The 27,344-nt window shown below is 40.9% G+C and overlaps 1 protein-coding gene across 1 annotated transcript in view; it reads right to left on the reverse strand.

Annotated features, from left to right (window-relative positions):
- The window catches only part of KIAA1328 (KIAA1328 ortholog), a 254,190-nt gene that overhangs the window by 10,277 nt on the left and 216,569 nt on the right, over positions 1–27,344 (reverse strand). Inside the window, exon 10 of the mRNA XM_030565790.1 lies at positions 21,981–22,089. Within this exon, the coding sequence (XP_030421650.1) occupies positions 21,981–22,089 (109 nt within the window). The remainder of the gene's footprint in view (positions 1–21,980; positions 22,090–27,344) is intronic.

The raw sequence follows: 27,344 nt of genomic DNA on the forward strand, positions 1-27,344 counted from the left end.
TCATGCTAGAGGAGAATTTGCTGAGAAAGTGTTAGATTGATCCGACCAGCAGCATAAGGATCATGGATCTTGGAAAAAATAGTGCTTTTCACTTTTGGAAAGTTATTCTGGTGTTTACCTTGTCTGTTCATAACTAACTGCTCAGTATAAAAACGTTAACATTGTTTATTCTCACTGATAACTACTGCACAGACCTAGTTTTATTTTTGTTGTCCTAAATCGTAGGTTATTTGGGGCCTGGTTTTCTGGGAATTGGAAGTCAGTGGGAGTTGCAAGTCCTCAACACACCTGAAAACCGGGCCATAATTTCTTCTCAACAAATCTCTTCACCATTGGAAGCCTGAGATTATTATAAGCTCCACGAACTCTATGTAGGAGAGAGAGCACACAGGATTGGCGTGCAGGGCTCTAAGCAGCAGGAGAAAAAGAGAGGATGTGACCTAGGAAAGAGTCCAGCTGTAGGTGAACTCTGACGTAGAGTTATAAAGTTTATAATGGGCACTCCAGCTCCTGCACAGTTTATCAGCTCTCCACATTAAAGACAAAAGGTAAAACTTCAAAAGCACCTGAACAACTAAGGCGCCTGAGTCGTGTAGACACTTTTGAAAATTTTACCCAATACTTTTTTCTTAAGTTTTATGTTTTAATTAAATATTAAGAGTCTGGGGGAGTTTATAACCAGCAAAGGTGGAGGAGTTTCTTAGCCGATCACTGAGGCGACAAGAAACAATAATAAATTAATTTGATTCTTAACATCGTAAATTAAATGTTCATATTTTAAATGAAAGAAGAAAATACTCCAGAAATAAAATAGTTTGACTGAGTGTCAAAAGGGAAATACAACAGCCCCATCACATCCACTCCCCTCAGCTTACTGGTCAGCTGGACTTTCATACCCAGAACACTGGGAAAGTGTTTTATTTTGCTTCGTGCTTCAAAAGTGAATCAGCAGGAACAATCTGGGATTCGCACAGCTGAAATGCACTCAAATGTGATTGCTGGTCCAGGAACAATAGGTTTGTACATTCACAGTATAGAGTCTGAGAAATCACTATGCAGTGACTAAACGAACCTTTGTATTCTCGCTAATAAAAGCTGCTGTCCAATCAGAGTACAGGGAATTACACACCATGGAGTTACTGAGAAATGCCATGGTTATGCAAAATTGACACCCAGAACCAATATGAATGCAGGAAATTGTGTATTGGAGGAGGGGAAAAAACCCAGTAGTTATGGAGCTGTAACTGTACTGCATCATTCCACCCTGATTGGCTGAAATATTAAATACATTTAGATTATGGAATAGGACATTGCATTCTGAAATATGTAACATTTCATGTACGCAGTACAATACATAAAGTACACATTTAGCTGTATTATGTTTTTGTATTGCCCTGTACAGTTTAAGTAATAAAATCATTTGCTCCTGTCTGCAGAAAACAGCACAATCCCAAACAAATTTGATATTTGCCGGAGTCAGTAAAAATTTCCCTACTTGGCAAAATAACTAGATTTATTAGAGTCATAAACACTCTGGCAGTGAGATATATGTATATTTCCTTAAACAAGCGGTGTCACGTATTATTTGATCATCATGTTCAGAGATATCTTTTCATTTACAGTCCCTGAAAATTTATTCTTTGACCATAAATGTCTAGAAAACACACAGCGCCTTTTCTGCAAGGTGATGACATTTCAACAAAGCACACCAGCAATATGGCATCAGAGATTAGTAGCTGTACAGGTTTACTTTTATTTATCTGCATGTATCCAATGATATAAAAAGTTTATTTTCATATTTCTGCTTGAATTCTCAACATAAACCTCCAAGTGATTTACTAATGTTACATGAATTGCCTTTGGATTAGTGCAGGTTTTGAAGCTTGGAGGCACAATATTATAGTAGTACTTTGTACTTCTAAGCACTATCCATCTCCAAGCACTTTACAAACATAACTACAGCTACTAATACTACGAGAAGGTGAAGAGCCCATTTCACAGAAAGGGAAACTAAAGTTTAAATAGGTTAGCTACAAATGCCTATGGTTAGACAGCAAATCAGTTCTCAAAGCCTTACAGAAATAATTTAACATAGGAGAGCAAACAAAAGCCGCCTCTCCTTGGTGGGAAAAAGAACAGATACAGATGTTCAGCAGTCCAAGCAATCAACTCACCAACCCTACTGTCAGAGGTGATGGCAGCTAAAGATGTGTATCTTCACTTCAGAGTCAGCCCAGATGATTGGCACCCTGGTCTGATCACCAAGTTAGCCGAGCTGGGGTGCAAGCAGCTAATTGCAAAGCCTTACCTGAGTTACTGGTGCTGTACGCCCTCAAGGGTGTCACTAGTCTTCTGGAGGCCTATCTGATGGTTCTTTGGGCTGCTGTCAGCTGAGTCACTCTGATTTTTTCCCCGTGGATTGTGGGAGAGCTTCTGTCTTTCTGGGCACTTGGGGGAATTGTGGAAGGCATTGGAGGACTATCAGAGTGCTTTAGCCTGTGTCCTCACTGCAAAAAGTGCAGGTTACCAGTCTGAGTGAAAGCAGAACTCAGGCTTAAACTGTCTTCCCATCCCAAAGCCAAACCAGCTAACCTGGTATTGAGCGCATCACTGACTCGCTGAGAGATCTGTGTGCATATGGATGGAAAAGTCAGGGGCACTATGTAAGAAAGAGCCCAGAAAACTCAACAGTGAAGACATAACGAAAGAGGACAGGAGTAGGTTCACAGGAGCTTGCCATTTTTGTTTGACTCAATGGCTGAAGAACCATACAAACAACAATGGGAAAAATAAATGTGAAAGTAGGATGTTAAAACTTCAGGGATTTAAACAAATTAGAAACAAGGCAGGCTCTGAGATTCCCAGGCATCCCTGTCTGCTGACTCCCAGGATTCTGAAACAGAAGATAAGCACATAGACTGAAAGGCCAAGGCGGTGAAAAAAGGATTGTAGGCAAAGGGAAAGTGCTGGTTTCTATGGAACTGCTTGAGTGACTGCATATCTTTTACTTCTGGATAGTTAGAGACACTCCCCAGACTCTCCATTCATTGCAGGAGTTGGGAAGATGAGACACCTCGCAATGCAATTTTTATTTAACCTGACATCATCTTTGGTAGTGTAGGGTGCTGGTACCCACTGTATATTTTCCGAATACATGTCAGTGTATTTTAGCTCTCGAGCTAAATGATCAGGCTACAGAATATTTTCTATGTAATTAAAAAAAGATCTGAGCCTTTTATTTAAAATACATCACACAACTGATTTGCATAGTGTCTTTAGCGAGAGCATCCCAGAGTGCTGTTAAACCAACACCTCCATAATAGAAAGCTCACAATATCAGATATGTTTCATGATACTCTCTAAGGCAGTATTCATACAATCACAAGCTCAAGAAGGAAAAGACCTGATAGATCATCCAGACATCTCTCTGCCAATGGAGAACTGTTCCCTATAGCAAGCTTTCTGGAACTTGCCCCAAGCAGTGGGGTTCTCGCTGTTTTGCTTAGGAGGCCATTCCCGAGCCAAACACATCTCAGCCTCTCATGACTGTTACTATTTATGTAGATGTTAGTAGAGCACCTAGAGGCCCTCATCAGGATTGGGGACTCACTGTACAAACGTTTCTAAGAGTTTACAGTCTAATTAGACAAGTCAGACAAAGGGGGGGGGAATGGATGCAACACAGAAGCAGAGTTGTGCGGGGTAAACACCATATTAGCGCCATGAGTCTTTCCTTTTCAATTTGCGGGAGGGGAAAGGTGTTTTTCTGTGTACACACACATTGCGTACACACACTCTGTCGGAGTTTTTCCTTAGAGGCAGCCTAAGTTGAAGCAAAAGTTTTCCCTTTCTTAACTTCACCCCATTACTCATAGTTACAGATCCTTGTGCAATACTTAGAAATTCATCTCCTTCTCGAGTGTTACACCCTTCAAATACTTGAATATTATGTTCCCCCCACCAACCTAAGTCATCACTTATCCAAGCTAGACATATTTTAATCTTTTCTCATAAATCAATCCCTCAAACCTAGTGATGATTTTTTATTGCTCTTCTCTGAGCTTCCTCTAATTTGTCAATATCTTTCTGGTAACATGGCACCCAGAACTGAACACAATGTTCCCCGGGTATGGTCACACCAGAGCTGTTAGGACAATCTGCTCTGTGCTATATAATGAAATGTCTTTGCAGCCCAAAATTGCATTGGCCTTTTTTGTAGCCATCACCTCACTCTGCAAAACCCTAATTTTTATCTATTAATACATCTGAGCATAATACATCATTGCACGCCATAAAACCTGATACGCAGCTCCCACAGACACAGTAGCTCACATTCAGTGAGGTCACTGGCAATAACAATCCCATCAGAGACAACCGTTCTTTGCAGGATTGGGCATGCAGTAGGGAGGGAAGAAATAGACTTTTATAGTAGTGTCATACCCTTGGCTAACCGAACTGGCCATGCTTGGCACATTTATCATGCTGAAGGGTTTGCCCCCATCAATAGGAGTGTTGAAAAGACCTTGATCCTGAAACTGGCTGAGTGGTGTTGGTACATTCCTGGCCCACGGCAGACAGAACAGTATCAGTGCAATAAAGGACAAAGGGCTCAACACAGTGTCCCAGAGACCTCTGCCCTGGATCTGGGCTGATTCGTGAGTCTCATTTTTCTTGGTGCTCATTGGTGCTTCATTATTGAAATTGTTTGCTTCCACTTCCCCTTGTGTAACAACAGCCCATTATTTCCACTTAACCGCGAAAGAGCACTGCCTCTCCTCCCTATCGCCCGCCATGTCCTCGCTTCCCTTTCTCTGCTTTTCTACTTCCTTGCTCCTGTGACTCAACTCCTCCCATCTCCTGCTCACCTAGGGTGACCAGATGTCCCGATTTTATAGGGACAATCCTGATTTTGGGTTTTTGTTTTTTTTATATATAGGCTCCTATTACTCTCCACCCCTGTCCGATTTTTCACATTTGCTGTCTGGTCACCCTTTGCTCACCCCAGCCCTCATTCTAAAACATAAAAAACAGACAAAAAATGGTGGGACTTACATGGAATTTACATGGGACTTACATGGTGTGATAGACCCAGGCCAGTTGGGAACAGCAGAGTAGTAGAAGGGAGATATACTGGCCACTGGATAAGCAGTTTTCTGTTCCCTGAGTGATCAGAGCAGGGGCTGCTCCAGGCTAATGAGAACCCGACTTCAATTAACCTGCTAAGAGTCAGGTGCAGCTGTTAAGCACCTGACTCTAATTAAGGCCCCTCTGATGCTATAAAAGGGCTCACTCCAGTAAGGTCAAAGGGAGCCAGGGGAGAGGAAGTGCATGCCAGGAACTGGGAGCAAGAGGCGTGTAAGGAGCTGAGAGTGAGTAGGTATACTGCTGGAGGACTGAATACAAGCATTATCAGACATCAGGAGGAAGGTCCGGTGGTGAGGAAAAAGAAGGTGTTGGGAGGAGGCCATGGGGAAGTAACCCAGGGAGTTGTAGCTGTTGCGCAACTGTACCAGGAGGCACTCTAGACAGCTGCAATCCACAGGGCCCTGGGCTGGAACCCGGTGTAAAGAGTAGGCCCAGGTTCCCCCCAAACCTCCCAACTCCTGATCAAACACAGGAGGAATTGCCCTGGACTGTGACTTCTATCAGAGGGGAAGGTCTCTGGGCTGTTTCCCGACCCACAGAGTGAATCTGTGAGCCGAGCAAAGCCGCTAATAAGCACAGGACCCACCAAGGTAGAGGAGGAACTTTGGGCTTCACCATTCACTGTTCCAAATGAGACTAAGCCACTATTGTCTTTTCTACTTCTCATCTAATCCCTCTTTATTTCTCTTTTTCCATTCCCGTCCACCCTTACAGAATCATTCTCACCAACCTTTTGCTTTTACAACCTTACCCCAACCAGTCATTCCCACCTAACAATCTCTATCTCACTACACCATTAAGAAATACATTTTTAAGAGAAGAAAGAAATGTTTAGAAAAAATAAGAACTGAGCAGACAGAGCAGGTGCAGAAGCACCAATGTTCACTCTTGATTTTACATGTGTAACCCTTCTCCATTCTCCTGTCCTGCCTTTGTTTCTGGCTTCTCTTTTCAGAGTCCCTCTCTCTCTTTTGAGTACCAATCTTTTTGGGAGCAGAGGCAGTCTTTTACTTGTCTGAACAGTGCCTACAACTTTATGGATGCTAAATCAAAACCACCTCAGCATCACATTTTAAAAGATGTCACGCAGGTTACAAAGCATTAGCTAACATGTTTCAAATGTGCATGCTTAATGGGCACTTAAATAAGAACAGCCTGATTTTCAGAGGTGCTGGGCACATGCAGTACCCATTGACTTCACTCATCATTTCCATGGATTAACACACTGCCTTTCTTCACAAGTTCAGTCCAAATTCTTAGCCAGCCATAGAAATAATAAATCAGCTTTTTGCTTCAACAGGTACAGCAATCGGAAGATCTGTGCACTCTTAGGTCAAGCACTAATAATGGTTTTATGATTCCAAAGTTTCCTACCTTGTCATTTAGTCACTGAACTGTAAACCTTCACTGAATTTCTAACCATTGTGGGCAAGAAATGCTATTAGCTGGGCAAGGTTTAAGACCTCATTATACAGAGATGCAAGATCTGGATGCAGATTTTAAATAGACACAGGGTGACGTCCTGCCACACTGAAGTCAATGGGAGCTTTGACATTGACTTCAATGGAGCCAGGATTCCCCCTACTCTGTATTAATTTTCTGCATTAGGGTGGAAAAGTATTGCAGCCTTTCTTCCTTTTTATACCAGCACAATTGAAAATGAAGCTTCATCTCAATGTTTCTTCCCTCTCTACCCCCCTTCAGTGAAATATTTTATACATAGTCTAATGGAACACCTAAACGAACACCAACTCCTACCGGTGATTTCCACTATTCTTCCTCTTGCTGAATAGTTTAATTTCTTCTGCTGTGACTTGGGAGTGTTTTATAGTGGAATCAGGCAGCCAAATCCTTCTGTTCCCTTAATTATATCTGCCCTGGCAGCTACATCACTGAAAAACAAGTTACGATTAAACAATTCTGATACCCATAAACACTAGGCTGCTAGAATATAATGTCCTGTGTTCCTGGCTTTATGGGAAGAGCAGTTTCAGGGAGGTTTAAAAAAAAAATTAAGAAAGCCCAGCACTTTTAAATGTCTGAAAATCTAAAGATACCTTAACTATTCTTCAATAACGTAATCATTCTGTGGAATCACGATCTGGTATAATGGCCATTTTAAATGAAAGGTTTGCTGCTGTGCAGTTGCTACTTCCTATTAATTGTGAATTAAAACATAATTTAGCGTGGCTGTATGCCAGCATGACAAGTAAAATTTGCAGACACTAACACCAGTTGAACAGGGGAAAAAGCACCTAAAGATGCCTTCAAGTAAGAGCAAGTCCCTTACCAAGCTGTACTTTAAAACTAAGAGCAGAGCTTCAAGTTGACAAACTGACATGGATTAAAAACAGAACTGTTGAAACTAAAAGGAAAGTGCTTGCCTTCTAAATCTTACCGGGCAAAAGTGATGCTTGGTTATCATTTGTTTATTAGCATGCACTTTGGAGAGTTCAGGGCAGGTCTGGATACACATTCATTCCATTTTATGCTGCACATTACTGAAAACACATTCAGCATAAATAATTCATAAATGCTTCGTCTGAAACTTAAGATTCCAAAATGCCACATGGTTTTCAACTTTATGGCTGCTTGGTCTTTAGAATAGAAATAGACAACAGATGGATGAATTTGGCGACCCTGCTAAGAACCCATCACTTAGAATCAAACACGGGAGGTAAGAGTGAACATCTTCTAGCTTCAGAGCCATGGAACCGCGTGGCCATGGAGATTGCCATACACAGTCACGCTGGCTGGAAACCCCATGCTTATGTTAGCAGTCAGCTGTCATGGAATGGGGCAAGAAAGGGCAGAGGAGTGGGAAGGGTGCTCACTTGGATGCTGGAAAGATCTTGATATAAAATAAATGTATGTACTCTAAAACGAATGCTCTGGTATTTTCGGTTAATGGGCTGGGTATCCCTCAGATGGAATTTGGGGCATGAGAGGAGACTCACAAACAGAAGACATGGTGAGGAACCAACAAGACTGAAATAATGCGTTAGAAGTTTTGAGGAATGGAGTTTAGTAGTAAGCAAAGAGTACTAAGAATGTTCCTATACTGCCTTTTGATAAACCCATTTTCTGATCACACAGTACATCACGTGTCATTCACCCCAGCATTTCTCCCTACTTTTCACTAGTGTCACTTTATCGTTGTTACTGGAGTATGAAACTGGAGTAATGCAGTGAAGAATAAGGCCTCGTGTGTCTATATTGTATTGTCTGGGCTAGATGGCCCCATCCTGCATGGAGCAGAGTGCCTTCAACTTCCACAGAAGTGACAGTGCTCCGCACTTTGCTGGATAGGGCCCTTAGATTGTATGTTCCTTGTGATGCTACATCTCACTGATAATGGATCTGATATATGCTTCAGACTCAATCACACTGTTTAAAAATGATTAATTTACCCAGGAAAGCACAGCTCAGACAGCAGCTGCTTTTCAGTGAGATCCCATCCCCCACTCTTCTACTCCCCTTCCAGTGGGCTGAGAGGGACACAAGGACTTCCATGTGACTTACCAAAAGAAACCATATTTGTTTAATTAGCTGGATTGGAACAGAGAATTTTCCTACTTGCCAGCTCTTTACTTGATCTTAGTGCCTCCAGCAGTTTTCCTTTAGAGCAAGTGTCTGAACTAAGCTAATGCCCACTGGAGACCACGGGGCCTGGAGCTGTGGCAGTGAACACAAACCCCCTAGAGGAACAGCATTCTGTTACATAAGTTCTGACAAACTCCCAAATGTGTACTCTATTATACAGGACTATGGACTAAAGGCAGTTCCATTCTTCTCCATTTGGCTGCAGCTGTCTGAGGTAATGTTTAAATTAACTGAGATTTCATACATCAAAGAGAAGGATATATATGATTCAGCAGAAGCTACTGAGGTATAATAATAGCCATAGAAATAAACCAGGTACCACCAACACAGTGTAAGTCAGCGTGTTAGAAAGGAATCAAAGGGGGGACACAACAGGCTAGCGAGGAGTCACATTGTGAGCATGAGAACCCACGATAGGGCAAAACAGGTCAGCAGACTTGACATAGCATTAGAAGGCACCCTTAGAATAAGTCAGCAGTAAAGCCTGGAGTGTAGGGTTCTTGAGCCAGGCTCCCCTGGGCAGTAGGCATTGCATTTTAACAACCTATTTCAAAAACTGTACAGGTGGTAGGTGGCACACTGAGAGAAATTACCTGCTTTTTGCAGCTGAACAGATGGGTATGGCAGAGAAGTTTTAGTCTGTTAATTCCCAGCAAAACTAGTAGAGGCATTCTTGGGTTCCTTGTGATTACTTTTCGAAAACTATACACCTGTCGACACCCTGCGCTTCTGTCATGAACTACCCGGTATCATGGATATGCTACAAAAATATTAAGTAAGAGTCAGAATGGCTCAGGAGACTGGTATTAAGCCACTCACTTCCAGGTTCTTTATTTGAATGCAGCCCAGACTGGAAGTGACCAAAAGTTGCTCCCAGCTACTGTCTGATGGGTTATTAAAATGAAATGGCAAGACTCAGTAGATGTGCTCTCACCATGAAAACCACCACAGCTGACAACCTTATTGGTAGCAACAGCAGAGGCCAAAGACTGAATGAATAATTAACGGATGTTATTCTAGCACCAATTCCCACTTAATTTTATACAGAAAACTCAAAGGAAACAGATCTTTTAACTTACAAAAAAAAAGCCTCCAAAACCCAATACAAAACGAATGCAACCCAGGGACTTGCCCTTCTATGCAACAACATGAAAAGAGTGAACGCAAGACAGTGAAGTCTGCAGGCCGTGAAATTAAAAATTTCACACAGATACAATGAAGTAATGATACAATGTTACAACCTTGGCACAAAAATCTTCTGGTTTGAGTAAAGTCAGTGTCATGTGATGTTACGGTTTGTGCCCCAGTAGAAATGGTTTGCTGCTGAAAAGTCTGTAGAACAAAACAAAGATATGAAGCAAGGGAATGTTTGGGCAGTTAAAGGGGGAGGGGGTCTATATGTTCTACCCATTTAGGCATTTCTTAGGTACCCATCACTGTCATATCTAATTGCCACGTTATACTGAAGAAAAGGCACATGTGCTCTCTCACATCTGGAAATCTAGGAGGTAAGATATGACTGGGGAACAAGTAAAAGGAGATTTAGTCCTACGGGTCTTGAGGTTTGGGGTGTCTCTCTCATCAGACCAGCCTGCTATTTTGACTCTGAATCCTTCAAGTCTACCAAAAATGGTGTGGGAGTGTAGTCTTCAAGTTCCAAGGGTATGCACGAGAAAAACGATACACCCAACAATTACAAAGCATCAAGGAAGAGCTGGGATACAAGGCACTTGGGGTGATGCTTAGCAATCCTTGCAGGAATTGCTTCACCAGCCACAGGTCAGAAAGGAAATGAATGCTGGAACACTGAGGATACCTTAGTTTCCTTAGCTGAGACAGTGCTCCCTGTTGGAACAAACCGTTCAGTACCTTGAGCTCCCAGGGAGTTCTCAACAGATCCATGTGCAGGCACGTGGGTTCAAGAGTGGTTCTGGTGCAACACTGAATTATCAGTCAACGTGCACAGGATAGAAAGGATTTTACTTCCAAGAGTGAGAAAAATGCTTCCAAAGTCACAAATTGTAAAGCTGCTCATAAGTGATGTTTCAGAGATATCTGATAGATTGACAGACACACGAACACCCTACAAAATACATTCATGGCTCTGAATTGTAAGGAATAAAATTGGAATTCAGCACTACCACTCAGCTGAAAGCAGTATCTCTTGATCACAGGCACAGGAAGTTACACACACAAGTACTATTGGCAGTGTGAGTTGTGTGCAGAACTCACTCTTCTGGAAATTTACCTGAAAAAGTCAGTCCAACAGTGCAAAGGTCATTTCTGACATGGCATGTTTCACCCTACTGATCTGAGACGGAACACAGGGGGAAACGTACAGAAGAATGTGACTTTCTTTTGCCTTTTACACACTTAATAAAATAGTCAAGTCTTCAGCTTATTACATTTTTTAAAATTTTACTCATTTCATTCCAGTAATTTCATTAGGTTATAGTTCTACATCTTTATTAAAAATAATTAAAATTTAAATGTTTCAATAAACCCAATTTTGGTTTTAAGTAGTAAAAGATGATTCAATGCAGACTAAGCAAAAATGAAAGTTAAAAGTATAATAGTATTAGGGTCTTTGAGAACCTTTTCTGAAAGATTCCCCAAACAAACAGGAAATATTATAAGTGACTTGGAATTCTGCTTTTTAATTTATTGTTTTACAAAAACAAATTTAAACTATTCAATACATACATTTTAGGAGGCTGCTCTCACTAACTATTTTAGACATGTTTACATTATTATAAAGTCCTTTAAAATTTATGAATAGTAAGCCACTGGAGCAAGAAAAATGTAAGATATGATGCTAGTTAAAAAACACAAAGGTACTCCGTGTCAGACAGAACCTAAACAATTACAGACAGAAGCCATTTTTAGTAAATTTCTTTTCCTTTATATTTGTGCTTCCAAGTCATCATGTTGTTTCCAGAACAAAGTAAAAACAGTAGTTTCACTTTTTCTTTGTGACCTTCAGTAAAAAATGTACCAACTGATCAGAATCATAAAACACATCTGAATTATTATTATATAAACCTCAGAACTGACAAGGATAGAGAAGCTTGTATGTTACACTGAGTAATCTAAGTTCCAGAAATAATGAGATAAACCAGTGTCTGCGATTAAATGTGGAATGTGCGATATCGGGGGGAGGAGGGGATATTTTGTTTTGCTTAAGAAGCTCAACTGAATACTGATGAGATAACTTGAGAACCCCAGTCACAGTGTGTGACAAAAACAAATTTACCCAAGAGTGTATGTTTTTGAACAGGACCATCTGATATAGGAAGAGAAACAGAATCCGTCACAACCTGTGGTGGAAATTGATGGATTCAGCTTAAACAAAGAATAAACACAAGCTGACATAACAAATCTCCTTGCCACAGCTGGAGGTGGGGTTAAAGGAGACTATGCTCTCATCTATTCCTAAAATTCCCTTCAAATTTGTGCCAAACATTGGAAGACATGTTGTATGAGTCAATCTTCAAGAAACACTGGAAGCATCTAATATAAAGATGTAACTACCTTAACCAGTTCTCCAGATTTTCAGCATGCTATGCAATGCAACGTTGTCATGAATAATAGCAGATGTCTGAGTGTGCAAAGATGTATGCTTAATATCTATTTCCCTATCTTTTTCTTGAAGAGTTGGAGCCCGATTCTCTTGTCATTTAGCCCTAGTGTAACTTCATTTTCTGCAGTGACGTTATTACCAATACACACTATTGTCAGCATATGAAGCTTTAAATTTTGATTTTTTCACATCAGAGACTTTTGTCCCAAGAACACTGAGATGAATGCATATTTCCCCAAATATTCTCCGTTCTATTAAGAACCATACACAAAGACTGAGGATACATTAATAAAGGAAATACAACCAGACAGAAACTTTAAAGGAAAAAAAAAAAGACACTTTCTCTACGCCCCAAAAAAACCTTTGTTTTAAAGTTAGGAGGATGGACAATTTCTCCTGATTTAGACACTATCATATTTCCTACAATCTCTATTACCCTCTGGAAAGTCTTCCTTAGGGGAGGATTTTGTAATAAGGACAAAAGGATCCTTTGTCCTTCAACACCTGACCTGGATTATTCAAGTAACTAAAACCACCCACTTTTATTCATTCATTGCTTCAAGGCATCTGTAGTTGCCCAGCCAAGTATCAAAGAAAAAGACCTAATATAATACATGACAACCTATGAAAAAGGAAAGCTTAATGCTCTATCTTACTTGCTAAGGAAACAGGAACATCTCCCTCATAAGAGCAAACAAATGACAAGGGGCTAGTGTGGCCACATAAAAGCACATGCAAAACTCATCCTTACAAAAACAAAACAAATGTCTACCCCAGAAAAATCTCCACTGCAGTAGAACCTCAGACCAGAGGTTATGAACTGACCAGTCAATCACACGCCTTATTTGGAACCTGAAGTGTGCAATCAGGCAGCAGAAGAGACAAAAATAAATAAGTAAAAAGTGAGTACAGTACAGTACTGTGTTAACACATACTACTAAAAAAAACAAAGGGAAAGCAGCATTTTTCTTTTGTATAGTAAAAGTTTCAAAGCTGTGTTAAAACCAATGTTCAGTTGTAAACTTTTGAAAGAACAATCAAAGTTTTGTTCAGAGTTATGAACAAGCTCCATTCCCAAGGGATTCGTAACTCTGAGGTTCTCCTGTACATAACTCCACCCCTTCTTAAAGCATAGTTTTGCCCCAGTCTTGATGTCACAACTGGGTGGAGTGGGATAGAGGGAACCACAATGGGCAACACCTCTTGGTGCTCCCTGCGTCATAAGCAGCAACCATCGGCCATCAGCATATTTCTATAATCAGACCTCAAATTTCCTCTGCAGCTTTGTGGGTCCCAGCTAATAAGAACACCTGGTGGTAGAGAAGGGACCAGTGGCCATCTCAAAGAGCAGTGAAAACATCGCCTTCGCCTCAAACTCTGTCGTTCCCACCCACCAAAGGTGTCACTCTTGAGAGGGGTTTGCCACAGCAGGAGCAACTCCTGTAAGGATGGCAGGAGCAGTGAGTCCAGACTGGAATAGCAGGGGACACACTCTCTTTTGGGCATCACCTAACAGCTGCAGGTCCCAAGGGCCCTTGCTACCCAGCTAAATGCAGGAGGAAGAGTAGGATATCTCAGGAGCACAGCCAGACCGTAGGGGCAAAATCTCCTCCCTCTGACAGGAGCATCTTTCATAGACCTTTGAACACGAGTGATATTTAGCTTAAGCTCCTCCTGCACAATCTTTCACTGCTGGCCCTCTAAATGCAGGATGACAGAATGCAATTGAAAAAAGCATGGAGGATCCACCAAGCAGTAACGAAGGAGTGGTCACTGTGCTAGGAGGAGAACCAGCAGAGGACATTGTCATAGCAGCCAAAGAAGGATGAAGTGTAGTGAAAGAGGGTATGATTGACAATGCCAGAGCAGCAGAGAGGTCAAGGATGAGGTGGATGGAGTAGCGGCCTTAAGATTTGTCCAAGAAGGGACTGCGAGAAACCTAGATGAGAGCAGTTTCAGTGCAGTGAAGTGGGTGAGGATCCAGAATGCCATTGTAGGAGAGGAACTTGAGCCCGAAAAGGCAGTGAAGGAAAGAAGAAAGATGGGACAGTAACTGGAGAGGCAGCTGTTGCTTAGGAATGGGGCTTTTTGATGATGGGGGAGAGCAGAGCATGAGGAGGAGCCAGAGGACAGGGAGCACTTCTCTTTGTTTCATTGTTCTAAGTCTCTAGTGGTTTGGTTACACACACAAATGGGAACTAGACTGAAACCACTTTCACCTTTGACCTAACATGGGACTGGAGTGAGTAGGAAAGGCTAGTGCAAGAAACACACAGTGCATAAGAATGGTGTCATCTTAAGAAGCAGACTTAAAGGGTTAAGCCAGCTTTGTAATATTATTTGTACTCTACTTTCCTTTGCTTATTATTACTTTCAAACCATAATCAACTTATTGTCACACCATTGAGCGATGGAAACCTTGCTAGCTACCTCAAAAATTGACAAGGTTTCTGTTGCATGGAACAATCCCAAAAGACATTTTTAATATAAAATCCTGTCAGATCCACACAGCTGAATAGGTGGAAACGTTTAAGGAATATGCAGGAGTAATAGTCCTCCCCCAACTAGTCAAGTTTGGAATAAAAGACTATCAAAAAAATGCGAAGATCCAGAGCTAGATTAATGCAAATATCTGCCTGTTTGCCAGTGTACTTTTTGATTAAACTGGCATACATCAAGTACAATTAGAAAGGTTATTTATAACTAAGAAATACATAATTCTGCATTTTGATTAGGGTGACAATTACAGCCGACAGTTACTAATTAACGTTAATCCTTTTGCGCTAGGTGTCAGAATTTCCTGGTGTGATTTTCGTTGTCTGCAATGGACACAACAAAACTGCCATCACCAAGCAGCTGTCAGTACCCTTTGGTGCAAGCAAGTGTTCTCTGTACGCATAACAAAAATAATAAAAAGTCTCTGTTCATGTTTGAGATTAGATAACCTCAGGTATATGTACCTAATACCGTTTCACAATTAAGCTGGTGACTACAGCGTTACATATAATTAAGCATGGCATTCTCATGGTTAAACCCAATTCCAGGGTCTCCCAAGAGTATGTTTCCTAGGATGAAGGCTGTTTTCAGCCCCAGGTCACAAATTTCCCAGTGTTTAACTTGTTTTCTTATTCCAATTTTAGGTTCTCATCTACGTTTACCTGGCCTGGGGATTTTAGCAACACTAATAAACACTGCAGATGTAGAGTGGTCCTTCCCTTGTCTCCATCATTTTCAGAAGCAGCATGGTGGTGCAAATACGGAAGATGCGACTGATGATGCATACCAGTTTGCTACAGCAGCATATCTAAGATGCGGTAAAAATCAGTTCATTTTTCCCCTTTACCTATTAAACTAGGAACATTTTGGTTTTGAAAACAGATCTGACTTTCCAATGCCAACCTTCTGATTTTTTAAAATTAACACCCCCCTAGTGTCCCCAAACATAATTTTACATCATACAAATTGTTGACTTAATCAGATTTTTCCATCTCTATGATTTGATAAAAGACAAAATCCGATTTTGTATGCATGCATTTCAAGAGGCAAGTTATCGGCATTACAATCTCAGCCATTGCCTTTTCAGGCAAATGCAACAGAAAATTCACTTATGGCTCCCTTTCCAACTGCTTTGAAACAGAAGTAGAGACATGGTCCAAATCTAGTCCAGGTCAGATTTTGTGTTTCAACATAGTTCATCCATTCCATAAGGCCCCTGAATAAAGAGTGTCAAGGTGCTTACCATATGGGTCGACTGATTGGGTTTGGGACTGGTGTGGATACAAATAAATGAGATGGCAGAAAAGGAGCACTGCAAGCTCTAAGTAAAGTAAACCAAAGTGTTGTAATTTTCACATTTATTTTGTAAGCATGAAATAGATGGGTTATTTCTACATACAGAGGTGCCCAACTAAAATCAAGATAAGTGATATTAATGTCCTATGGCCAGTATTATTGAACCTCGAAAGCAATAAACTATGAGTCGATAAATATTACATTTGCAACATAGTTAACATTCTTCTACTGTCTCTGGCACTTATTACACATTGTAACCGCAAGTCTACAATACATTATTCATATTTGGGGTGTCACTGAGTGATGGATTGCTGTAAGAGAGGCTGTCCTTTAAATAAATCAACAAATAAAAATGCAAATGTTAACATTTTCAGCCACAACTTTTTCCATCTTGAATGGGGAATGAAAATTTCACATTATATCGACAGCCAGCAGAGAGAACAATTAACAGCCTACACTGTGAATAAGAGAGATTAATTTGCCAACGTCTGGTTTTATCACTCGCATATGCAACTATATTGGACTTTTCGTGCTGTTAGCTCTCCTTGGGGAACAGAGAAAACTTGTCTCCTATCATGTTCGCCACCTCATTCACTGCCCCCCCTCCATACCCCCTCTTAATTCCTTAAAATGTTTATAAGTTGGGCATGGAGTGGAAGACTCTTTCTCCTTTTGAATCTTAAATTGTGTCTGATACCAGGAAAAAACATTTCCTTTCCTTCAGAAGTTTTTGCTTCTACAAGATCTCTATAGAAGGAAGAACTTAGTATAGTATAACATTTTAAGAGTAGAAACACATTTAGGCATCCATGGCACCTACATCTCAAAAGCAGCTACCGTATATGCAAAGTTAATGCTGTCTCACATCCGTGTTTTATTTATAAGTATTCAGTATAATGGATCGACTGTAGAGCATGCCAATGTGCGCTGTTAAAAATACTCTGTGCATTACACTTGACATCAAATATTAATTTGCTGCAACATCCCTGAATACTCATCTTCCTCATGTGAGATGTGTTGGGCAATTGGGTAAGTAATTCTGTTTTTAAAATCCCCCCAAACACAAATTAACACAATGTAATCTGTTGGTAAAATTCCAAAAGGCCTTTGTGGTTTAACTGATAATAGAATAGATGGGTTGTTATTTAATATACATGTTGCAGGAACTTTTAGACATTGAAATAAAAGTGATTTAAAAGGAACTCAACTCCAAAAACATACATTCAGTTAGCATTAAAGGCCTGATTTAAAGCTGCAGCTAGGAAATTTAGGATTAATACTAAAACTCCAGGTTATCACCTAATCTCTTAAATTCATCTGACTGTACCTACACTCAGCAGAAATAATTTTACTTAGTTGCCATGAGAAAGAGAGAGAGAGACTGCATTTCAGCAAAGTTCTCCGATTCTGTTCAAAACCTTCTAGCTTCTTTTTGGGTTTGACTGGTCGGCATAGTCTTAGGACTCACCAAGTCAGGCACCGACACTGCATCTGCATGGGGAGACACCCCTGAGCCTTCACGATGACCCAAAGGCTTCAGTGGGGATCAGTGCAGATGAAGTAGTTTTCTGCACGGAGCCAGCTGCACAACTGGTGTGTCTGAGGAAAGTGTCTGACTTTATATTTTCACTTATAACCATTATATCTGTATTTTGCAACAGACCATTTGTTTTGCTGAGATCACAGGTCTGTTATATCCGAGCTGAGGCCTAGTTACTGTAGAACCTTCTCGAATCCCTTCACTTAGGCCTTGTCTACACTACAGTTTTGTCGACAGAAGTCAGCATGGAGAGCTCACAGTGCATCTTCCCAGCTGACCATGGCGGCTCCATGCAGAAAACGCTCTGCCGTTTGGAGCCCACCTGAGTTGCTGGATCTGCTGGCACTGTGGGAAGAGGCTGTGCAGTCCCAGTTCTGCTCCAGCTGTAAGAACTTCGATAGCTATAGTCAGATTTCTCATGGCATGTTGGATAAGGGCTATGAATGGGACACACATCAGTGCTGTGTGAAGACAGAGTAGCTCAGTTAGGCATACCAGAAGGCAAGGGAGTCAAACCACCGCTCTGCGCTGGGCCAAAGATCTGCTGCTTCTATAAGGAGCTTGACACCGTCCTCAGCGGTGATTCCACCTCTGCTGCCAAGAGCCCCGTGGATACTTTGGTGAGGCTGGAGATAATGGGCTCAACCCCAAGAATGAAATCATGGACAAGGAGGTTGAGTTGGAAGACTATGTAGAACACACGGCAAAGTCGTCCGGTGGTACTGCAAATCAGGACCTTTTTTTTAATTGCAGGACCACAAGCTCCCGCAATACCATAGAGAAGTACTCCTTTCTATTAATGTACTCTGTCGCAAGATGATAGCAGCCTTCAACTACATGAAGGGGGTTTCCAAAGAGGATGGAGCTCGGCTGTTCTCAGTGGCAGCAGATGACAGAACAAGGAGCAATGGTCTCAAGTTGCAGTGGGGGAGGGCTTGGTTGGATATTAGGAAAAACTATTTCACTAGGGGGGTTGTGAAGCACTGGAATGGGTTACCTAGGAAGGTGGTAGAATCTGCATCCTTAGATGTTTTTAAGGCCCGGCTTGACAAAGCTCTGGTTGGGATGATTTAGTTGGTGTTGGGTCCTGCTTTGAGCAGAGGGTTGGACTAGATACCTCCTAAGGTCCCTTCCAACCCTAAATTTCTATGATTCTATGGGATAGAAAAAACTGCATCATGGGATGTTGAACATGCACCCATGATGCACTGTGATCCATTCTGCCCTCCCACAACTCTTAGCTGCAGAAGGTGGTAAATAGCATAGTGGGATAACTACCCACAGTGCACTGTTCTCTCTATTGATGCTAGAGCACCAACTGTGGATGTGCCCTGCTGACAGAAGGAGCATTGTGTGAATATGCACAAGCTATGTAATTATACCAGTTTTAGATTGTTGGTGTAACATGCATCAACAAAACTTGTGTAGTGTAGACAACACCTTAGTGGGAAATGTAAAATTAGGATTGTGATATGAGGTTTAATAAAGGTTATAGTCTCTATTTCAAGGCTTCCTTCCCTACTGACATTTCCTTGTAGGTCACAGCCAAAAATACTGTCTTGCCTCTGGAAAACAAGAAGGGAGTGAGGGGGGTGAACAGATTCTGCAGTCACCTAAGAGGATGATTCTCTATAGCAGGCAAAGAAATTATGCTCTTAGGACAGGAACAGGGTTCACTCTTCTTCCAATAAGGCTACTAGCCCTTTGTTAGAGTCTGCCCAACCTGAACCTTGGTTATGGGTTTGCAATGAAAGCTGAGCCTGCATCAACCAGGGTTTAAAAATGTCAGGATATGCAATGGAAAAGCTTCCCATACCTGCTGTGAACCAAACCTTGAGACATTTGCACAGATGTAGACATCTGACTTGCAAGTAGTTTAAATTTAACACACCATGCTGTGTCATGGCAGGCATGCATGTGAGCTACTTTCCAATGTCAATATCTCAGCTACCGAAATAGGGTCCATTTAATACCCCTTAAAAGTAGCTTATTAATGTTCATTCTGGAAGACAAATCTTGGGCACCTAGAATTAAGACTACTAAGCATCTCAAAACACAACTCCTCTATTTCTAAAACCTACAGTCAGTTTTACTCCACCCTTTTGGCCTCAGAGTGATTCAGGAGGTAGTACCACACTGTCTTTCTCAGGGGAGACAGATTTTACACCGAGGGAGGGCTCCAATGGAACACTGCCAAGAGAGGCTACAGAACCAGCACATCTTCTAGCCACCCTAGCCATGCCTGCTTATCCAACCAGCATCCTTCACTTTCTGTGCTAGCACCCTCGTGCCCCTCATTGGCAGGGGGGTTGCAGACACTTTCTAACACCTTGTTCATGGCAGATTTTCTACTACTGCTGCTCTATGCCAGGATTTATGCTAGTTAGGGCTGGCATAAACCTGAACTGAATCTAGCCTCTATAAATTTAAATAGTGAAAAATAATTAGATTACATCTACTGCAGATTAATTAAATATGTTCTTAGGCTCAGGCTTTGTACAGCAAGTTTCAGTCCCAAGAAAACTGTTGTAGTTAAACTTAAATCTCCCAAATTGTGGATTATAAAAAACATGCTGACAGACTCTTAACTTTAGTGGCACAAAAGAGCTATAATTCTCAGTATTGATTAATTTAGTGAGTTAAACTTGCAGTCTGAGCTTGTAATCATTCAGTGATAAATTCAGACTATGCATGCAGGTTTCTTGATGAAGAATAAGATCAGCTGTAGGCCTTCACAGAAACACTTGTCCATTTACCATTTTCAATTAGAGAAGCCCATGAGTAAGGAAAAGCACAACATGGCTGTTTAACCCAGTCAGTTACACTTATACAGAGTACCAACACAGAGAGAGAAAAGGAAAGATCACTGAGAAGCCTGGAATTTGTCAATTTTTTTTATTCCCTAATATGCTATTGACTAATCAGATTTATTTGACCGATCACTTCTGTATGTGACAATTTTTAATGTTATATCTCAATGATTATTTTATGCTCCCATGCGGTTAGTATGGGCCTTCTGTTTTTTTTAATCAGATTCCTTTTTCTGTATGACTTGATTTCTACAGTTACCTTATACCTTCTCCTCATTGCTTGTAGGGGAGTTTTAAACTTGTTTCTAAATTGTCACTAGAAAATACCCAACGATATCTCACAGACGCTCATCATTAGACAATGCTGGCTTCTGAAGATAATGCTTTATTGCAGTTTTGTGCTTTTTTGTTTGTTTGTTTAAACATGTAGCTGTGGAAAACAGAACCCTTCTATCTACCCAGGTTTTATATCCATCCAGAAATATCATCCTTTTTTTTTTTTTAAAATGTTGTTTATGTTATGGAATAAGTAGAAATTTGTAATATTAATAATGGTTTTTCACCTATTATATATCACAAGTTTCCTCAGAAGATAGAAATAAACTGCCAGCCTCTCCCAAGAACGTAGAGATGATATAGAATTTAGTACATTGAGTTAAAAAAAATTATTAAACCCTGATTCAACTGCCAAGCCCTTTAGTTTCTTCAAGTAATTTGTAACTCTTCTTGTGAAGTGTGTCCTACATTTTAGTCACCTGTGGCAAAGAGCAATCAAACTAGTATTCTAGAACACTGTATAATCCTATATTACCATACACTGACTCAATTAGTTTAACTAAAGATTCTGTTGACACAAAGTGTAAGGATGGGGTGGTGTTGGTTTTGCTGTTTTTTTTTTTTTAAATACTCATGCCTAGAATTGTAATCCCTCAAAAAGGCCAAGTTGTTTTTCAGTCCAATAAGGGTAACAACAATTCTGCTTTCTTCTTTTTCTTTGGAATAAGAGTGATAATGCTGCTCTCCCAAAGCCTTTCTAGCTGATGCATGGTATCATCAGGAATTGCTGACTTAATGTGATTTTGTAGCTTGTCATTAAACATAAAATAACATTTGTACAAGATATTTAAAAGAAATGTCATTTGCTAAAATATGGGGAAAAATATGAGGGGGAGGGGGATTAAAATCTTCAAGTGGATTTAAAACCTAACCAGGGTTAATGCCATCCCTTTAAACTATTTACAAATGTATTTAACATGTCAGGACTTGGAACTTTCCATTCAAAATCTAAGTAAAACTTAAATGTTAGAACTTGGCATATTCCTGCTTTTCTTATTCTAACAAGCAATTTAAGGCTTACTATAAACGTCAAAGGACATGGCAGTTTTTAGTTTATATTATCCAGCTTGCATTAACATGAAATATCACAGAAACTCAGCCACTTCGCTGCATCTTGGGGAATATGATGGTTGCCTTTGCAGAATCTTAAACCAGAGATTACCCAGCATCTTACCGTGATCTGTCATGTTGGATTGGTGATGTGGCTGTGGTTACAAGCTCTTTTTTGCTGCCTGTCAGTACAGGAGATGTAGCTGCATCCTTTCTAGATCCTGATGCTGTCCCTGTGGAAAGGAGAAGAGGCAATCAAGCTGGATATTAGAGGCTCAAAAGTTTTGGACAGCTTCTTCACTGTTTGCATTATTACATAATACAAGGCCCAAAAGATGTGCCACTCTTCAGGGTACTGTATATACAGTGAGACTGCAACCAAAGGATTTGTTACCGGTTGACAGGTGCTGTGAATAGAATGCATTTTCAAGATCATGCTGAATTATATTTTCATAATATACCATCCATTGCAGTCTGTATATTACTACTATGTTTCCAAAGTTTGACAGACTTGCATTGCCATCATGGCTTGGAATGTCCACCATATCAGTTTTAGTTTAAAGCTGCAGCTCTCATGAGCTTCCACAAGAAGTTACATTTTCCTTGTCTTCTCTTTAAGTATCACCATAAGAATATATGAATCCAAACCCCCAAAACCTCTTGATCTGTCCCTCTCTCCTTCCCTCCCAAAAAAGTAATAATATTTTGCACTTAGCTTACTACAATGCCTTTCATTAGAGCACTACAAATAATGATTAACACCTCCCAGCACCCTTGTGAAGTTGGTAAGGATTATTGGTAAGTATGATTTCCAAATGGGCAAATTAAAGTTAAGTGACTTGTCTGAGGCTGCACAGAAAGTTGGTGGCAGAGGTAGGAATATAAATCCAGTATGGCAATTCCTGTACATTCTGATTGCCGGTGCCCCCGCTCTTTGCCCTAAACACTGCTTAATTAAACATTAAATGTGTGACAACCAAGTGTCAGCAAAAATTAGAAGCTTGACTATTAAGTATCACCATTGTGCCTAAGTATTTTAGAGCTTTCTGAACAATGAATAATAATACCTGTCATGTATGCTGAAATCATAGTGAGAAATCAACGATGGATTTCAGCTAATACTGAATTTCCACAGTTTTCTGGATGCCAGTGAGACTCAACATTATTTGAAAATGTACTGAGGGTTCAAATATGCACATGCACAGACACACACACACACAATAGAGTTCTATTGTAAGAACAACTGAATTAGTGTTTTGGTGGTGGCTTAAAAAAGAATAAAGTTCCTCCAGCTTCACTCTACTACACTGTGTGTTAGCACTGAGTGGCAAGAACAAACAGTTAATTACTGCTCAAGGAATTCTTACAATTACCATGGCAATGCATGTTACCCAGGTGCCCCTTGGGACCACCATCCATGGCAACACGTGCATCCACAATAAAAGACCGGGGACCTCTTGCTTGCCCTTGTTGAATAAAACATATCCAGAAACAGGTTCACAGAGCAGTCTCTCTTCCTCTCTCTTATGCCTTTCTATCTCATGAGGAAATAGGGCCTTCATCACTGCCTTCCATCTTTGCTGGTCTACTGCGGCAGTCCTGGTGTCTTCCAATGTCATTCTGATAGCTTTCACTTTTGCTTCTACCTTGTCTTCCCATGTTGTCCTTAGTCTAGCTCATAATTTCTTGTCCTGGTAATTCCAGCTCAGTACCTGTCTCTACTCCATGTATGTCCTAGCCATCTCCATTTTTGTTCCATAATTTCCTGTCCTATCCATTTCTATTTCATCCTCCTCCAGAGTTCTCTGTGATTTCTTCTGACTATCTGATATTAAAGATTTGTCTAAGGCAGCTATTTATGAAAACTTGGAGCTTAAATAGTAAGGTCTTAATAAGCCTCCAATTTCAGCACCATATAGTAAGACTGACTGTACAATGGTGTTAAATACTCAAACTTCTGTTTGGAGGGCAAGATTTCTATTTATCTAGCTTGGCTTTAGAGCTACAAAGGCATGTCTGGCTTTCATGATTCTGGCTTTAATATCTCCAGCTGTTCCACCAAAATATATCAAATATCAAACCTCTTCTACGTCAGTCCCAGAAAGCATTAAGACCGCAGAACAGGGGCATACAATGGACTTCCACACAGAAGTTAGAGAACTCTGACTTTGTAGATGGCACCAAGTAGCTATCCCATACCCATAGAGACATGCATGCTGAAACAAATGACCTCCAAGCCTATGCACAATTAGTAGGGTTGAAAAATCAAACATGAGAAAACAAATCATGTGAATCAACAGAGAAGAAAAACTTCACAGAATAGTGGCACAAGAGTATTAGATTTTGAGAAAATAACACTGAAGAAATAAAGAAGCCCAATGAATGTGAGAGAAAATATTAATATCTCAGTGTCGGAGAAGGCTGAAGCATTTTATTCTTACTGCATAACAAGGCATAGTGATGCCTGTAGTCAAACAGTTAAGAAATGATAAAGTACCTGCTCTTGACAACATTTCACTAGAACTGCTAAAGAAAGGAAGCTCGGATTTAATTCACTGGCTCCTTAGTTCTCTTAAAAGTTTAGGAAACCTGCCACATTCCAGAATATTGGAAAAGGGGCTGCATCATTCCTTTTTTCAAAAAAAGGAGAGCAATCAGTTTGCTCAAATTAAAGGGGAATATCACCGCTGTCAGTCCCAGAGAAGGTGTTTATGATTATTCTACTGAACTGACTGAAATATTGTCTCAACCCCAAAAGGAGAGACAACCAGTGCAGCTTCCATACAGGTCGATTTACAATCCATGCTATATACATTCTGTAGAATGTTATTGAAAAACTACTAGAGTGACAAGAGGAAGTTAACATTGCATTTATAGGCCTTTGCAGCTGCTTTTGGCTCCAATCAATCTATCAGGCCTGTGGATACTACTATGCCAGTTTGCGGTGCCTGAGGATTTAGTGTGCCTAGTGGAGGAACCGTATTGCAGTACACTTAGCTGTATGCGGTCAACAGTTGTATTACAAACTGGTTTTCAGTAAAATCAGGAGTACAGCAAGGAATGGAGTTCTCCCATCTACTTTATTTAAGGTTGTAATAGACTGTCTGATGACAAAACTGATTGAGGCCAAAGTCGAACATTGAGATTTACAGATTCATCTCAAGTATACGGAAGACATTAACTTACTTGGAGAGACTACTGCCCAACTACAGCTAATACTGGAAGAGCTCTTAAAAACTGCAGAATCTATGGAATTTAAGATCAATGGTGATAAAACCGAAGCTATACATACATACCTCCTATAAAATGGAAACTAATGACCTGCCAGCACTGCATGTAGATAGCAAAGACAGTGAATGGCTGAACAGCTTTATCTATCTGGTTAGTTGGCTGACAGCAGAAGGGTTTATATCCAAAGATACGTTGGATCAGTCTCATATCAATGGCATTTCAGCACTTCAAAGCACATCTGCTTGGGCTGTGGGATGTCTGTGTGACAACTAAGATACAAGCACCCAAGGAACAAGTGATGATGACTGTTATATGGGGCAGAAACATGGCCATTAAGAACAGCTGAGGAGAGGAAACTAAACAGATTTCAGTGTAAAACATTATGATGTATTAACATTTAGTTTGATTTTGTCACAAACAAGGAGAAGTTAAGACAATCCTGTCAAGTTACTGCCTTGCACCAATTGAGAACAAGATGACAGCAATGGTGCACATCCAATGTGCAGAAGAAGATATGGTTTTACAGAAGGCTTATAGAGCTGAGGTCAAAGGAAGTGAAGCATGAGGCTGACCATGAATGAGGTTGGAAAATGCAGTTTAGGATTTAGGAAGCCTACATCCTTCTGTATAGACTCTTGCCGAAGGAAGAAAACTTGCAAGAGACTGCTCAAGATGGAAGTCCATTCTACAAACCACTGTAGCTACATAAAAGTCATGTGAATCTGCTGCCACTGCTACATTCAAGGCATATTAGACAAATTGCAATGAAAAAGAAAAATACAGCGAATCAGAGGTCATTGTAGGTGTGTGTGCTTGCCACATGCACCGGCGCTAGAAGTTCTTCCCTCAGTGCTATCAGTAGAGGACCAACTCTGGCGCACCTCTGGAGTGGCGCGTGTATGCACCAGTATAAGAGGCATTGCCGGCTCCCCTCACCCTCCGTTCATTCTTGCTGGAAACTCTGACAGTGGGGAAGGAGGGCGGGTCATGGAATGGACATGAGCTACACATCTTGAAGAACAACAGTTATGAAAAGGTAACTGTCTTTTCTTCTTCGAGTGCTTGCTCATGTCCCTTCCATTGTAGGTGGCTCCCAAGCAGTACCACCGCAGGCAGGTAGGAATTCATGGATGTGTCAATTGCAACACAGCTCTACTGAAGCCAGCGTCATCTCTGGTCTGCTGAGTGATGGAGTAATGGGTCGTGAACGTGTGTTCCGAAGACCACGTCACGGCCCTGCAGATGTCCTGGGATAGGGACATGTGCTAGGAAGACAGCCAAAGATGCCTGAGCCCTGGTCGAGTGAGCCTTCACTACTGGTGGAGGCACAGCCTGCACCAACTTGTAACAAGTACGGATGCAGGTGATGATGCAATTCAAAATCCACTGAGAAGAACATGGAAGGCCCTTCATCCTATCAGTGATTGCAATAAAGAGCTGGGTCGATCTGCAGAAGGGCTTGGTGTGCTCGAGGTAGAATGACAGGGCACACCAGACATCCAGAGTATGCAGCCGCCTCTCCTCATTGGTCATGTGCGGCTTCAGATAGAACACCGGGAAGAAGATATCCTGGCTAACCTAGAAATGCAACACCATCTTAGGCAAGAAAGTCTGATGGGGCTGCAGCTGGACCTTGTCTTTGTAGAACACCGTGTATAGTGGCTCCGATGTCAGGGCTTTGATCTCAGGTACATGCCTCGCTGAGGTAATTGCTACAAGGAATGCAACCTTCCACAACTGATGCCAAAGAGAACAAGAAGCCATGGGCTCCAAGGGGGAACCCCTGAACCTGGAGAGGACTGGGTTGAGGTCCCATTGTTAGACCCACAATAGAGGTTTTCCTATGGGATGGGGAGCAGGTAGATACTGGACACAGTGTTGGTATATAATACTTTAAATGCTCTTTATTGATTACAAAACAAACCTTACTTTACATTTACACCCCAAACATCTATACTAAAGCCCAAAGGACAGAATGGTCCCAATGGCCAGTCGAGATTTCTTTTGATCATTAGATTATAAGATGTGGGGAGCTGGTGAAAATCACATCTATATCTACATGGGGCTTTGGATTAATATACGACTTTGATTTGCAGAAGTCAGTTCATTTACAGTTCATTTAGTTGCAGCAACATTTTTTTGCCTTTGTTTACTAAGCCTTTTACTCACATAATTTTAAAGAGACAATTCTGGGCGGGCCGCCATGATCCAAGGTGTGCCATTTCCTCCAATTCTTATACATTTTTATAATAGTCCA

Source organism: Gopherus evgoodei, chromosome 6 (assembly GCF_007399415.2).
Source record: "Gopherus evgoodei ecotype Sinaloan lineage chromosome 6, rGopEvg1_v1.p, whole genome shotgun sequence".
Lineage (NCBI taxonomy): Eukaryota > Metazoa > Chordata > Testudines > Testudinidae > Gopherus > Gopherus evgoodei.